At 36.1% G+C, this 12957-nt stretch overlaps 1 protein-coding gene across 5 annotated transcripts in view; it reads right to left on the reverse strand.

Moving 5' to 3' along the window:
- Positions 1 to 1763: 1763 nt before the first annotated feature.
- LOC132119571 (sodium/calcium exchanger 1-like) overlaps positions 1764 to 12957 on the reverse strand; it is a 45467-nt gene continuing 34273 nt past the window's right edge. For all 5 annotated transcript variants that reach the window (XM_059529647.1, XM_059529646.1, XM_059529648.1 and 2 more), the window contains 5 exons: positions 9076 to 9144; positions 8589 to 8716; positions 7657 to 7756; positions 4537 to 4809; positions 1764 to 3582 (listed from right to left, as the gene is read on the reverse strand). In XM_059529647.1, coding sequence (XP_059385630.1) covers positions 3206 to 3582; positions 4537 to 4809; positions 7657 to 7756; positions 8589 to 8716; positions 9076 to 9144 — 947 coding nt within the window. In that variant the 3' untranslated portion in view covers positions 1764 to 3205. The remainder of the gene's footprint in view (positions 3583 to 4536; positions 4810 to 7656; positions 7757 to 8588; positions 8717 to 9075; positions 9145 to 12957) is intronic.

The following is a 12957-nucleotide window of genomic DNA, read 5'->3' on the forward strand; positions in this document are numbered from 1 at the left end:
TTGTAAATGGATACAAGTCGACTAACCATTGGCTCATTTCAAATGAAAATATCAGCTAAAGAAATCAATCAGGGATGAACAGGACACTTTATGTCACCAAAGTCACCACATCAGACAAATGTATAAAGGCATGATTGCATATATATCACCTTCGGGTAACAGCTGGTGGCTGATATTCAAAAAGATTGAAAAATCAAAGAGACACAAGAAGTCTTGAGATCTAAAACGTGGGTATGCAAATTTGTGATTGGATGAGATGTCTCTGAAGATTCACGACTTGAACGTGACTGTCACTAGCAGTGCAATCTTAATATGGCAACATGTTTAAAGTGGATGCTCTCAAATCTACCAGCCTCACTCATGAAAGGCTTCTCATGATGTCACATCATTATTGAAAAATTGTTGAAAGTCCTTCCGTTCCACATGAAGTGGCGCTAATATAAAGCGACCAGGATTATATTAACTGCTGGATATTGTTTTCCAAACTGAGCCAAAACAGGAACATTTCCCTGAAACTGTACTGTTTTCCTCAAATCTTCCGTTTGTGTTCCTGAAAGTGTATTGTAAATAAAATATTACCATGATAAAATAAAGGTCTACTAAGAAACCAGACTGTTTCATGTGAACTTAGGCAGAATTTGGACTCGGTTTATTTTTGGCAGACATATGGTGACTCATTTTAAGCAGTGCCAGCATGTTTTATGCTTTCTCTTATACAAAAACAATACTACCTGTGCAGAAAAAGGAAACAACGCTGTTGAGTTCACCTTACACAGCAATTTGGCCAGTATGTATGGTTTACGAAATGCAGTTTTTAATAGTTGTTATATATAGCTGATTTGTTGATGCTATCAACTTTTATATTGAGGGACATGGTCCTGGAAAACCAGAAACTGTAATATTTTAGTAATAGTTGTGTACTTTTGATCATTCTTTATAATATAAACATTTTTATTTTTTGAGTTTTTTATTTAAATTTTAGTTTTAGTAACTGTATGTGCTTTTGTATTTTTAATTCGTTTTTGGTACTATTTAGATTATTTTTATTCAGGTTTAGTTTTAGTAATATTACAATGACATGTGTCATACACATTTTATATTTTTAATTGCCAAGGCAACATCTCTAATTTTCCCTTTTATGTCAGTATCTTATCTTCACTGTATATTTATATTTTATTTGAAGAAAATGATTTTTAGCAGTTTTTGTTTTAGTAAACAATAACAGCACTTATCTAGAAACATCAGGGGACTTTATAACTATAAAAGCCATGAAACTTTGAAAAGAATTACAAAAAATATTTATAACGATGACACTATAGTGTATATAAATTGTTCTTATGCTCAGTTGTGCTAAATGTCTTAAAAGGTTCTCTTTGGGAGTGAAATCTCTATTTATTTTTTATTTATTTATTTACAATCCTTATCCAGTATTCACACATGGCAGGAAAAAGTCGTGGAAGTTTAAATTTCAAAAGGTGTGGCAACTGTTAATGTATAGACATGGATTTGTTTACGTAGTAGTTAAAAAAAGCACTTACCATTACTCTGACACAAGAGGGCGCCACATTATCATCAATAAACACACAAATCCTGAAAATGTTCAATTTCTTTCAAATGAGGTGCTGAACATTTTTGTTTGTGGTGTTTTGAAGAGGAGGCCCCACAGCAAGAATATACTTCTGTTAAGTGTGCCACACACACACACACACACACAAAAAAAAGGACAAAAGACGAAACTCAATTGCTGAAACAACAAACAATGCTCTAAATAAAAAGATTGTATTATCATACAGATAACATTAATTAAAATGAAACTTACAGGTACTGAGCACTCGCACAAGCGAGGGAAAACTACTTCAATGTATCTGTAAAATGTACTGTAAATGAGGCTTTGGGCCCGAGTCACTCGTGCTGGAGTAGATAAACAGTGCCATCACCCGTGTGTGCACGATGATACAGTATGTCCTGACCAAACATTAGTGAAAAATAAAGGAAAAATACTTTTACCAGTGTGCTCGTGTCCACAAATGGGTAAAAATAGTAAAATATCCTGAATTTTCTATTCAGGAAGACTGAACATTATATACAATAAGATCAGTTTCCCAGTGTCACAGTTGATTTTCTATCATACATGCTTGTTGTTCTTTGTGTAATGTTCAAAAATAGGATTTTCTTCATTAAGGGAAGTCGTCGCAAAAAAAACAAAACAAAAAAAAAACGTAGAGATAACATGCATTCCTCATAAAGCAGTATTAAAAAGAAGAAAAACAATAGATTCTTAACTTGCTTTTGTACAATGTCAAAACATTTTCTTATACATCTTTTGTCTAAATGCTGAGACAGACATAGGATTTGATTGTACGTCCTAAAACTACTGGTACCTGCATTAGAAATGTATGGAAAGGTCAGAGTCCATGATAAAAACCTAACGTACAAGTTCGGACAAACACACAAAACACATTGCAATTCGTTTAATAATACTTCTGACTGTCCTCAGTGAGTGTCTCGTATAGGACGTCTGTGGAGTGTCGCATGTAACCAAGCTGGAATGTGGCTTAGGATTGTTTTAAGGTTACTCGAAAACACTGAACTGTGTAAATCTCAAATAAAAGCTTAAGATGCTCACAAAACCACACTTTTATGGTCTAAAATCACAGGCACCATTCGTAGTTCAAAACACCCGTTTGCAGGTTCAAAAACTAAACCACAATACTTTCATCTTTAACCCCAGATTTTGAGTTCACTTTTGCTACCATTTCTGCTTGTTGAACATTCCTCTCCTGCGAAATGTTTCAAGTAAATGAATGAGATTTAAAATGACAGTGATCTTTAAAGTATTACGTGACCAGAGGAACAGAATCTATCTCAAAGGTCATTTGTTTTTGTACCATTTAGCCAAAAAATTACATTTGAATGATATACGTCTTTTTAAACCGAATTTAATCTGCTGTTTTGTCATATTACAGATTTCAGTCAACCAAATCAGTAACATTACCATATGATAATTTCCCTGAAATCTTTACAGCTTTACTAAAAAGGTTTTAAAAGTTTTACCTCAACAGCAGAGAAGGTGCATTCACGCACATAAAACAGTGAGCCACACAAAAATAATGACACCTGCCTTCGTCTACGGCTGCTTCTGAACTCTTTCCTCCTGTCAGTCCTATATAAACGAGGATTTTAACGACAGCATCCTGTGCCTGAGTTAGAAACCCTTGATGATGCAATAGGCCTCCATGGAGGAGAGGATGATGTACATCAGCCAAAGACTGAAAAACAATGTTGTGGTTAGGATTTTGGGAGTCTGCGGGCCACCCAGTTCCCCTCCAATCTCGGGCCGGCGGCGGTACATGAGGACGGCAATACAGATGAAGGCAAAGATGGTGAAAACGGTGACAGAGAATGCCAGCGTGCCGGGGTCCACTCTGAAATACTGGCCATGTGCCTGGTGAAATATGGCAGCGATGGACCAGGCCAATCCAATGCCCAGAAAGACGTTCACAGCGTTGCTGCCCGTCACATTGCCGATGGAGGCATCAGCATACTGATCCTGGATGGCTGCCACCTTACTAGCGAATGTGTCTGAAAAGAAAGAACAAAATATTGTCAGGCTGCAAAAAATAGGCATCAATAAATGGATGATTCTTGTGTGAATCATTGTATGAAACCTGTAAAAAAAAAAACATGTCCAGCTTGTATTTTGCCGGAAATGACAAATAACATAAGAATAAGAAGTTTTAGGACCATTAAAGATTTGCATTGTTGAGCATTTGCTTTTTCGAGACAGTTAAACACATTTTCTCTTTAAATTTCCAGTATTGTAAAAAAGTTGAATGAAATGAATAAATTTATATATATTTTACATTATTATATATTATATTTTAATAAGATTATTCAATTTATTTAATTATTTTTAAGATTATAAAAAAAAAAAAAAAAAATTATATATATATAATGCTGTTTTAAATATTCAAAACCATTAAAAGTTAGGGGTTGGTAAGATTTTTAAATGTTTTTAAAAGAAACCTCACCAATACTGCTTTTATTTGGGAAGAAAATAGTCTTGTTGTAAGAAAAAAAAATTCAATAAAAAAGTTTTTTTTAATATATTAATATAACTATTTTAATATAATATAAAATGTAATTTATTTTTAATATAGCAAAGCTGAATTTTCAACCAACATTACTAGTATTCCTTAGCATCACAAGATCCTTCAGAAATAACTCTAGTATGCAGCTTTGCTGCTCACTGACCTCAAACTAGTAGTGTCTGTGCGTGTGTCTCATATATATATATATATATATATATATATATATATATATATATATATATATATATTTACTTCATAGAATAAAATAAAAATATGCATTGCTACGGACCATTAAAGTAATGAGAATTTGGGGAGAAAATGTGCTTAACTTTCATGAAATGGAATGTCATAATTCACAAGATCAAAAATTTTTTCTTGAATTAAAATATACTTTATTTTAAATTGATTTGATGGTGAAATGCGACTTAAACATGTTATGAAGTACCTGGAACCGAGGTTCCCAGCGCCACAAACACAACTGCAGTTACAGAGTCTTTCAGGCCAATAGTGCATCCAAAATGGGATGCCAGGTCTCCAATGAATGCAGTGAGGATGCCAATCACGACGATGGACACAATGAAACATGCCCAGCCGTTCCAGTAATCAGTGGGTGGCACAAACGCAAACAGAACCTTCCAGAACACAGTCAGGAAGTGCATGAAGTAGTCAAAGCAAGATGGCATTTTTTCTTCCCCACACTCATTGTCATCATCGTCCCCTTAGGAGGAGGAAAAAAGAGAGGAGATTTGAATTATGGATTGGTTTGTTTGTTTTCTGTGAAGATACAGACTGTCCTTTTACTCCAGGGAACATCAGTATGCATATCACTGTTACACAGAATCACTGACACCATTCCATCTTATAAATCAGACGAGTCATAACCAGAATATCATGAACCTCGGAGGACTGGAAGTCCAGTACCATTTGTGACCTGGACCACAAAACCTTAAGTCTCAAGGCACTGGGGTACATTTTTAGCAATAGCCAAAAAAAAAAAAAACCCTCTATGGGTTAAAATGATTGATTTTTTTTTTATGCCAAAAATCATTATGATATTAAGTGAAGATCATGTTCCATGAAGATATTTTGTAAATTTCCTACCGTGGATATATCAAAACGTAATTTTTGATTAGTAATATGCATTGCTAAGGACATCATTTGGATAACTTTAAAGGGGATTTTCTCAATATTTAGATTTTCTTTCACCCTCAGATTTCAGATTTTCAAATAGTTGTGTCTCGGCCAAATATTGTCTAAATCTAACAAACCATACATTAGTGGAAAGCTTATTTTATTATTTTATTCAGATTTGAGATAATGTATAAATCTCAATTTCGAAAAATTTTAACATAACAAGTTGGTCCAGGGTCTTGTTTTTCACCAAGTATCACACTTCTTAAAACATATCAAATAAGTCATAAATTAAAAGATTTATTTAAAGAAGAAAAAAAAAAAAAAAAAAAAAAGTATTGTGCAGCCCTGCTCATTCCAGGTAACTATTTAAATAATAAAGGGAGGAACAGTAAGAGGCGGTGCTATATTGTGAATTGTAAAGGGCATTATGAGATGCATTAATAGATTACTAAACTATTGCTAAATGCTTTGTCAACATTTATACTGGCCCTGGTACAAAAACCATTATAAATTATTTTAATTGATTTAGAAAATAACAATAATAATTTTTAAATGAATTTAAAATTATAATACAATATTTACATTAATTTTATATACTCATAACGATGTAAACAACATTTCGCATCATTCATATTACTATAAAAATACATTATGTATTTTATAAAAAATATAATTGTTACTGTTATGTAAGACAAAGACAATTAATTACTATTTTAAAAATAATTAATAATTAATTTAATATTTTGGATTATAATGTGTTTACTTAACACTTATTCATTTAATATTTAACAAAATGTAGTAATAATGAATTGTAATTAATTGAAATGTATAATTCTATATTTATATTTATTTTACATTTATATTTCTATATTTACTAAAATATTTTAAACAAAACTTTTTTATTATTTATTTGACCACTTTTTAAATATTCACAAGTTTTTGATATAATATTATACAAGGTTTTTTGTTTATAATATTTACAATTATAGGTTTTCCACAACATTTTTGTTCTTAAAAAAAAATATATAAAAAATTATTTTACATAATACAGTGTCATCATAACAAAGGAAGTTCATTTTGGACCAAAGGAGCACTGCAGATTAAGGTATAGCGCACTGTAAACCTAATGTCTAATTACGAGAAATATTCCCCAGGAGTTTAGATTATAATCTCCCTCCCACTCTCTCCTCTCGGCTCAGGCTGCACTAACAAGCTCAACTTCAGTCAGGCCTGTCAGAATGAGTGCTAGTGTATGTGTGGGACTGCATGTGCATGTGTGGCAAAAGATATAGAGTCACCCAGTTTTGAGTCCACACAATCCTTATTAATCTGCTGCGCTACATGATAAAAGACACTTCAAAACTGTGTGGACTGAGGGTGAAATCAAAAGGCCTTGACATTTTAGAGATGAGAATGGCTCTGGCCTGTGTTGGTTATGCTCACAGTAAGCTTGACTGACAGCAGAAGAATTATGGGTAAAAAAAAAATCCCAAAAGAAACCCATTTGATGTTTTTTTTGTCCCCTTGTTAAAGACATGAGTTACATAGACTTAATAAAATCTTTGAAAATATAAAAAACATAATACATTTTTAAAGAAAAGAGTACAAAAATGTAAAAATAGAATTATACATTTCAAATATTATTTATTTATTGGTTTGTTTGTTTTGCTGGAGCTTATGTGAAGTATCTATCAATTCCATAGAATATTATTGTCCCTGAAACTTTTTGTATCTTTGTAGGAGCTAAAAGTAATACATTCTAAAACAAACTGGATCCAAATTGTAGATGTGACAAAAATATTTACAATGCACATAGAAGCTATGCATACTTTCATAATGTGATATATTTACAAATAAAACGATGCAAAAAGGAAAAAAAGTAAGAGGATTGTATCCACTAGGTTTTTATGACAGAGAAAGGAGGGAAAATAATAAATATTCAAGATTATGAAGACAATCAGAATCAATATTAAGACGCCATGAATGCAACACTATTTGTTTCCTACTCAACACTGAGATAAACTGGTTCTTACCCAACTTTATACTGAGGGCTGTTTGCTCTTGAGGGGAAAAAAAAGCTAATTATGATTATCTTCTCTCTCCGGCGCGCTATGATTGACACTCAGTAGAGCCAATTTTGTTAGTTGATGAAATATTTAAATGCACTTCAGTCTGGATAGGCAGGCATTCAACTCCAACACATTTTAAATTGCAATGGTGGTCTAATCAAAGATATGTGGCCAAATTAGTGCAGTGATTGAGCAGCAATTAGAACGAGTCTTTCAGAGATGAAACAGCAAAACTCCCTTCATTTCTAGCATTCCAACTGTCGAATCTGTCATGTCAAGACTGTGCTGGATTGTGCAATGATTGTGTTTACAGTATGTAGAGACTTAATGGAAAATCTGACAGCATTTTTTCAGTGACTCACCTGAGCTGACAGTAATGGCTTCTACAAACTGGTCTCTCCAACTGTTAGTACCAACCAAAAGGGCCAAGTTGGTTTTCTTTATGAGTTTGTCGACTGTGCTCTGGAACGGGATTAAAATCAATACAACAATTTTAACAATACTTCTAATGGTAAAATTTTACAAAGTCTCATTTGTTTACATTACATTACACCTTACGTCATCTCAAACCTGTATGACTGACACTCTTACATGAAACGCAAAGGTAAACAGTTCTATGCTTTTTGGCATACAATGAAAGGGATTCCAAAACAACATAAAAATTGCTTGAATTTGTGCCTGTTCCTTTCAGATATTTCTCTAAGACTTCACAAACTAAGCAACGGCATTCAAACTGAAAATCACTCTGATATGGCAGATTTATCAGATTAGGAAAAAGATTTCTGAATAAAGGTTTTCCTCAACTGCAGCCAGTGAGAAACCTGCCAGCCTGAACACAAAATCTTAAACTTTATAATTCTGTGCAATTCAATCAAATCTTCAGGATACGAGGAAATCATTTCGCTTGAGGCCACGCAAATTAATCTGACAGACATGATGAAAACTAATAAACCCTCTGACGCACAGAGGCAGTGCAGGAGAGACGCGCTGAATTAGAGATGGAAAACGGACACTGTTAACAGTCTGAAAGGTTGCGGTAATAACTCTGCCCATGTCTGCTGTATCTGAAGAGCAATTAAAGGTTGAATCATCTCCAACTGTCTACTTGAACAGGACAGGATACCATCGCTCATGTCCAGATTCTCTGTCATCCCACATTCACCTTTAAGGGCTTCTAAGCCCTCATTTATGCTTAAAATGTCATCACTCAACCTTAAAGTAAATGCGTGTGTGAACATAGATGGGTGTCTGAATGTATTTTTCATGACAGATTCCTCATGAACAGAAAAGGTACCTTAAACTCATAGGACTCCTCAATGATTACTTCAAGTTTCACATGTTCACCCAGTGTCGGGCGACCCATCTCAGCAATACGTCTCTCATCCTTCTCTTTCTTTGTAAGGTTCTCCTCTTCCCCGTCCTCTGAGAGAGACAGACAAAGCAAGAGAGGTACAGCAAATTTGATGGAAAAAGACAAAACAAAACTATGGGAAATGCATTAGGATGACATTTTTCTAATTGTTGGGTAACTATTACTTTAAGACACCACTATAAAAGTCTATCAGCATATTGCATTGATTGAAAACACTTTTCATATGATTAAATGCATGCATTTAGCATTCAATAGCCCTTGCATGCTAGACTCTCACAATTGTTTTATGGTAAATGATGTTTAGCTAATTGGCTCAATCATGCATACATGATAAGAGATCACACATAGTGACAAAAGAGAGACTGATTTAATGAAATGAAAGAGAAAAGGATGAACAGGAGAGGGATACCGGTGATGCTGATAATGGTGGAGGGGATCGGTTTGTCTCTACCCTGCACTTTCCGGTACACATCCCTGCCTGATGAGCCCAAACACATTCATTGAACAGAGTTACCACAGATGCTAACAGATCTACGGAGCTTTATTTATAATAGTGCACAACTAAATAAAGCTTTATAAAGCAGATGATGGCAATTTCAATTATCACTTGAGAGAACAGAGCAAATATGTATAGCCTCTTTGATATACAGATATAACAGTGCATATATTAAGCATATTCAAAAAACAAACAGAAATAACAGCAATAGGACCTCAGTGTAAAGCAGTTTTATGCATTCAATTACACAGTATGATTAAATATATTCATATTTATAGTGTGAAAAATAATTAATTGAGATTAAATTAAATATTTGTATTTAAAAAAAAAAAGGTAGTCAAAAGGTCATAAAAATGTGACAGGTCATAAAGGCTATAATTAAGATAATGAAAGCTCTGATTATAAAATAATTATTAGCAAACTGCAGTTTAAAATGGTTTTACATGACACCAAACAATGTCAATGTTCAATTCCTATGATTGACATATGCTATTTTTAGAATGATTCTTCTCTCAGTGATGAAACTTTCCAGCAACAGGCACTCATTCGACACAGTATTCAAAGTGTAAATGTTCTTTGAGAATCAGTGTGCATGCTGCCACGGTTGAGCGAGATTGACAAGACAGTTACGAAAGCACTGACACACTATCCTAAGGCAGACTAGCTATGCATTCTCATTAGGAACCAGCCCCTTTGCCTTTGGGAATAATTCCAATGATAGTTACTGAATAGGTGACAGTGGGTTGTGTTGTTGCCCATCACACAATGTCTTTGTGAAACTTTGCGGCATGCAGCAAATGTGGCATTTGGAAACAATCACCATGTTCTAGCAAGTTCAGGGCACTGTGACGGAAATAAATCTTAACTTTGGAAACTACCGTATTTTCGGACTATAAGTCGCATCTGAGTATAAGTCGCATCAGTCCAAAAATACGTCATGATGAGGAAAAAACATATAAGTCGCACTGGACTATAAGTCACATTTATTTAGAACCAAGAGAAAACATTACAGTCTACAGCCGCGAGAGGGCGCTCTATGTTTTCAGTTGTAGACTACAGGAGCACTGAGCAGCATAGAGCGCCCTCTCGCGGCTGTAGACGGCAATGTTTTCTCTTGGTTCATTTCTCTCGGTTCATGTCAAATTAATTTTGATAGTCGCACCTGACTATAAGTCGCAGGACCAGCCAAACTATGAAAAAAAGTGTGACTTATAGTCCGGAAAATACGGTAGTGCTGTGTACACAACTTGACAATGAGACCGTAAACATTTTCAAATGAGTACACAGGTAAGTTAGTTTCAGAAATTGAATTTAACATGTTTGATAGTCATTAGAGACATGGACTGTGTCTTAAAAATATTGATAATTTTGAAGACGTTTGTTTGTTTTTAGTTTGGTGATTGGTTGGACAGGCCAAGCACTGCACAGACAAACACTGACTAACAGACAGTCAATAGATTACAATATGTCCCTTCTCAGACATTCAATGACCGACAAACACTGATTCATCATGTTCAATCAGCGTTAACGAGCTCCAGCAGACACTAGCAGGGGGAACACAGTGATCAGACAAAACCGGACAAAATGTCTGAATAAAAATAGTGTCTGATGGAGTGGTTATAAAAAGTAAAAAAAAAATTCTTTATTAATGAGTAATTACGTATCATTTTAAATGATTTATTAATTATAAACTTATAACATTTAAAATAATGGTCTAAGATTATTGGGTCTAAGATCCAAGATGGCGCCGCACATGGCTGCTTCAGTGCTTGGCTCTCCACTGTTTTTGTTCGTTTTTCCTGTTTTTTGTTTAACAAACACGATCAGTTTCACCAGGGATGAACTGCTGAACATTCGGCAGAACACACCACATGATATTTTTCCGGATTTCTATTATACAGACGTTTTACTGAACATTGTTATCGGAGGAGCAGCGGCGCTGATCAAGCGCTTCAAGACGCGCAGACGGGGAAAGCGAGCGGGAGCGCTCGTCAGACTCAGGAAGCGCGGATTTCGAACGCCGTTGCCTAGCATCCATCTCGCAAATCTCCGCTCTCTACCCAACAAAACGGACGAACTCCTTCTGCTCTCTCGGACAAATAAGGATTTCTCTCACTCTGCTGCTCTGTGTTTCACGGAAACCTGGCTGAATGACGCCATACCGGACAGCGCACTCCATCTGCCGGGCTTTCAGCTGTTCAGAGCGGACCGCGAAGCAGAATCAACGGGGAAATCGCGCGGCTGCGGGACATGCTTTTACATCAATGAACGGTGGTGTACAGATGTAACTGTATTAAAGAAGATGTGCTGTCCTGGTCTAGAAACGCAGTTTATCAACTGCAAGCCGTTCTATTCGCCGCGGGAGTTTCACTCGTTCATTCTGGTTAGTGTTTACATCCCTCCTCAAGCGCAAGTAAGTCTGGCTTTACAGAAACTCGCTGATCAGATCACAGACACAGAACAACAACACCCGGACTCTGTTTTAATCATTCTTGGGGACTTTAATAAAGCCAATCTCTCCCGTGAACTGCCAAAATACAGACAGCATGTTACCTGTCCCACCAGAGACAGTAATATACTGGATCACTGTTACACCACAATAAAGGATGCATATCACTCTGTTCCACGAGCAGCTTTGGGACGTTCTGATCACTGTCTGGTTCATCTTATACCGACCTACAAGCAGAAACTTAAATCTGCTAAACCTGTAGTAAAGACTGTGAAGAGATGGACCAGCGAAACAGAGCAGGATTTACAATCTTGTTTTGACATCACAGACTGGAGCGTTTTTGAAGCTGCTACCACCGATCTGGACGAACTCACAGAGACCGTAACATCCTATATTAGTTTCTGTGAGGATATATGCATTCCTACCAGGACTTATTTAACATTCAACAATGATAAGCCATGGTTTACAGTAAAACTCAGACACCTTCGTCAGGCCAAAGAGGATGCCTACAGAAATGGGGACAGGGTCTTGTACAATCAGGCCAGGAACACACTGAACAAAGAGATTAGAGCGGCTAAAAAGACCTACGCTAAAAAGTTGGAAGACCAGTTTACTTCCAGCGACTCTACTTCAGTTTGGAGAGGACTGAGAGCCATCACAAACTACAAGACACCATCCCCTTGCACTGAGGCTAATCAACGACTTGCTAACGACCTGAATGAGTTTTATTGTAGATTTGAAACCCCCAACACCCACTCTGACCATCTCCCTACACAACCATTAACACCTCCTGCAATCCCCCTCTCCATACCTCCTGCTCTTCAAATCTGTGAAGATGATGTGCGCCAGGTCTTCAAGAAAAACAAAAGAAGAAAAGCACCAGGCCCAGATGGCGTTACACCAGCCTGTCTGAAAACCTGTGCTGACCAGCTGGCCCCCATCTTTTCACAGATCTTCAACAGATCTCTGGAGTTGTGTGAAGTGCCTTCCTGCTTCAAATGCTCAACCATAATCCCCATTCCAAAGAAACCCAAGATAACAGGACTTAACGACTACAGACCTGTGGCTCTTACGTCTGTCGTCATGAAGTCGTTTGAAAAACTGGTTCTGGCTTATCTGAAGGACATCACTGGACCCTTACTGGACCCCCTGCAGTTTGCGTACAGAGCAAACAGGTCCGTGGATGATGCAATCAACATGGCATTGCACTTCATCCTGCAACATCTGGACAAAACAGGGACTTATGTGAGGATCCTGTTTGTGGACTTTAGTTCGGCTTTCAACACCATCATCCCAACAACCCTCCAGACCAAACTGACCCAGCTCTCTGTTCCTAGCTCTATCTG

Source organism: Carassius carassius, chromosome 38, assembly GCF_963082965.1.
Source record: "Carassius carassius chromosome 38, fCarCar2.1, whole genome shotgun sequence".
Taxonomy (NCBI): Eukaryota; Metazoa; Chordata; class Actinopteri; order Cypriniformes; family Cyprinidae; genus Carassius; species Carassius carassius.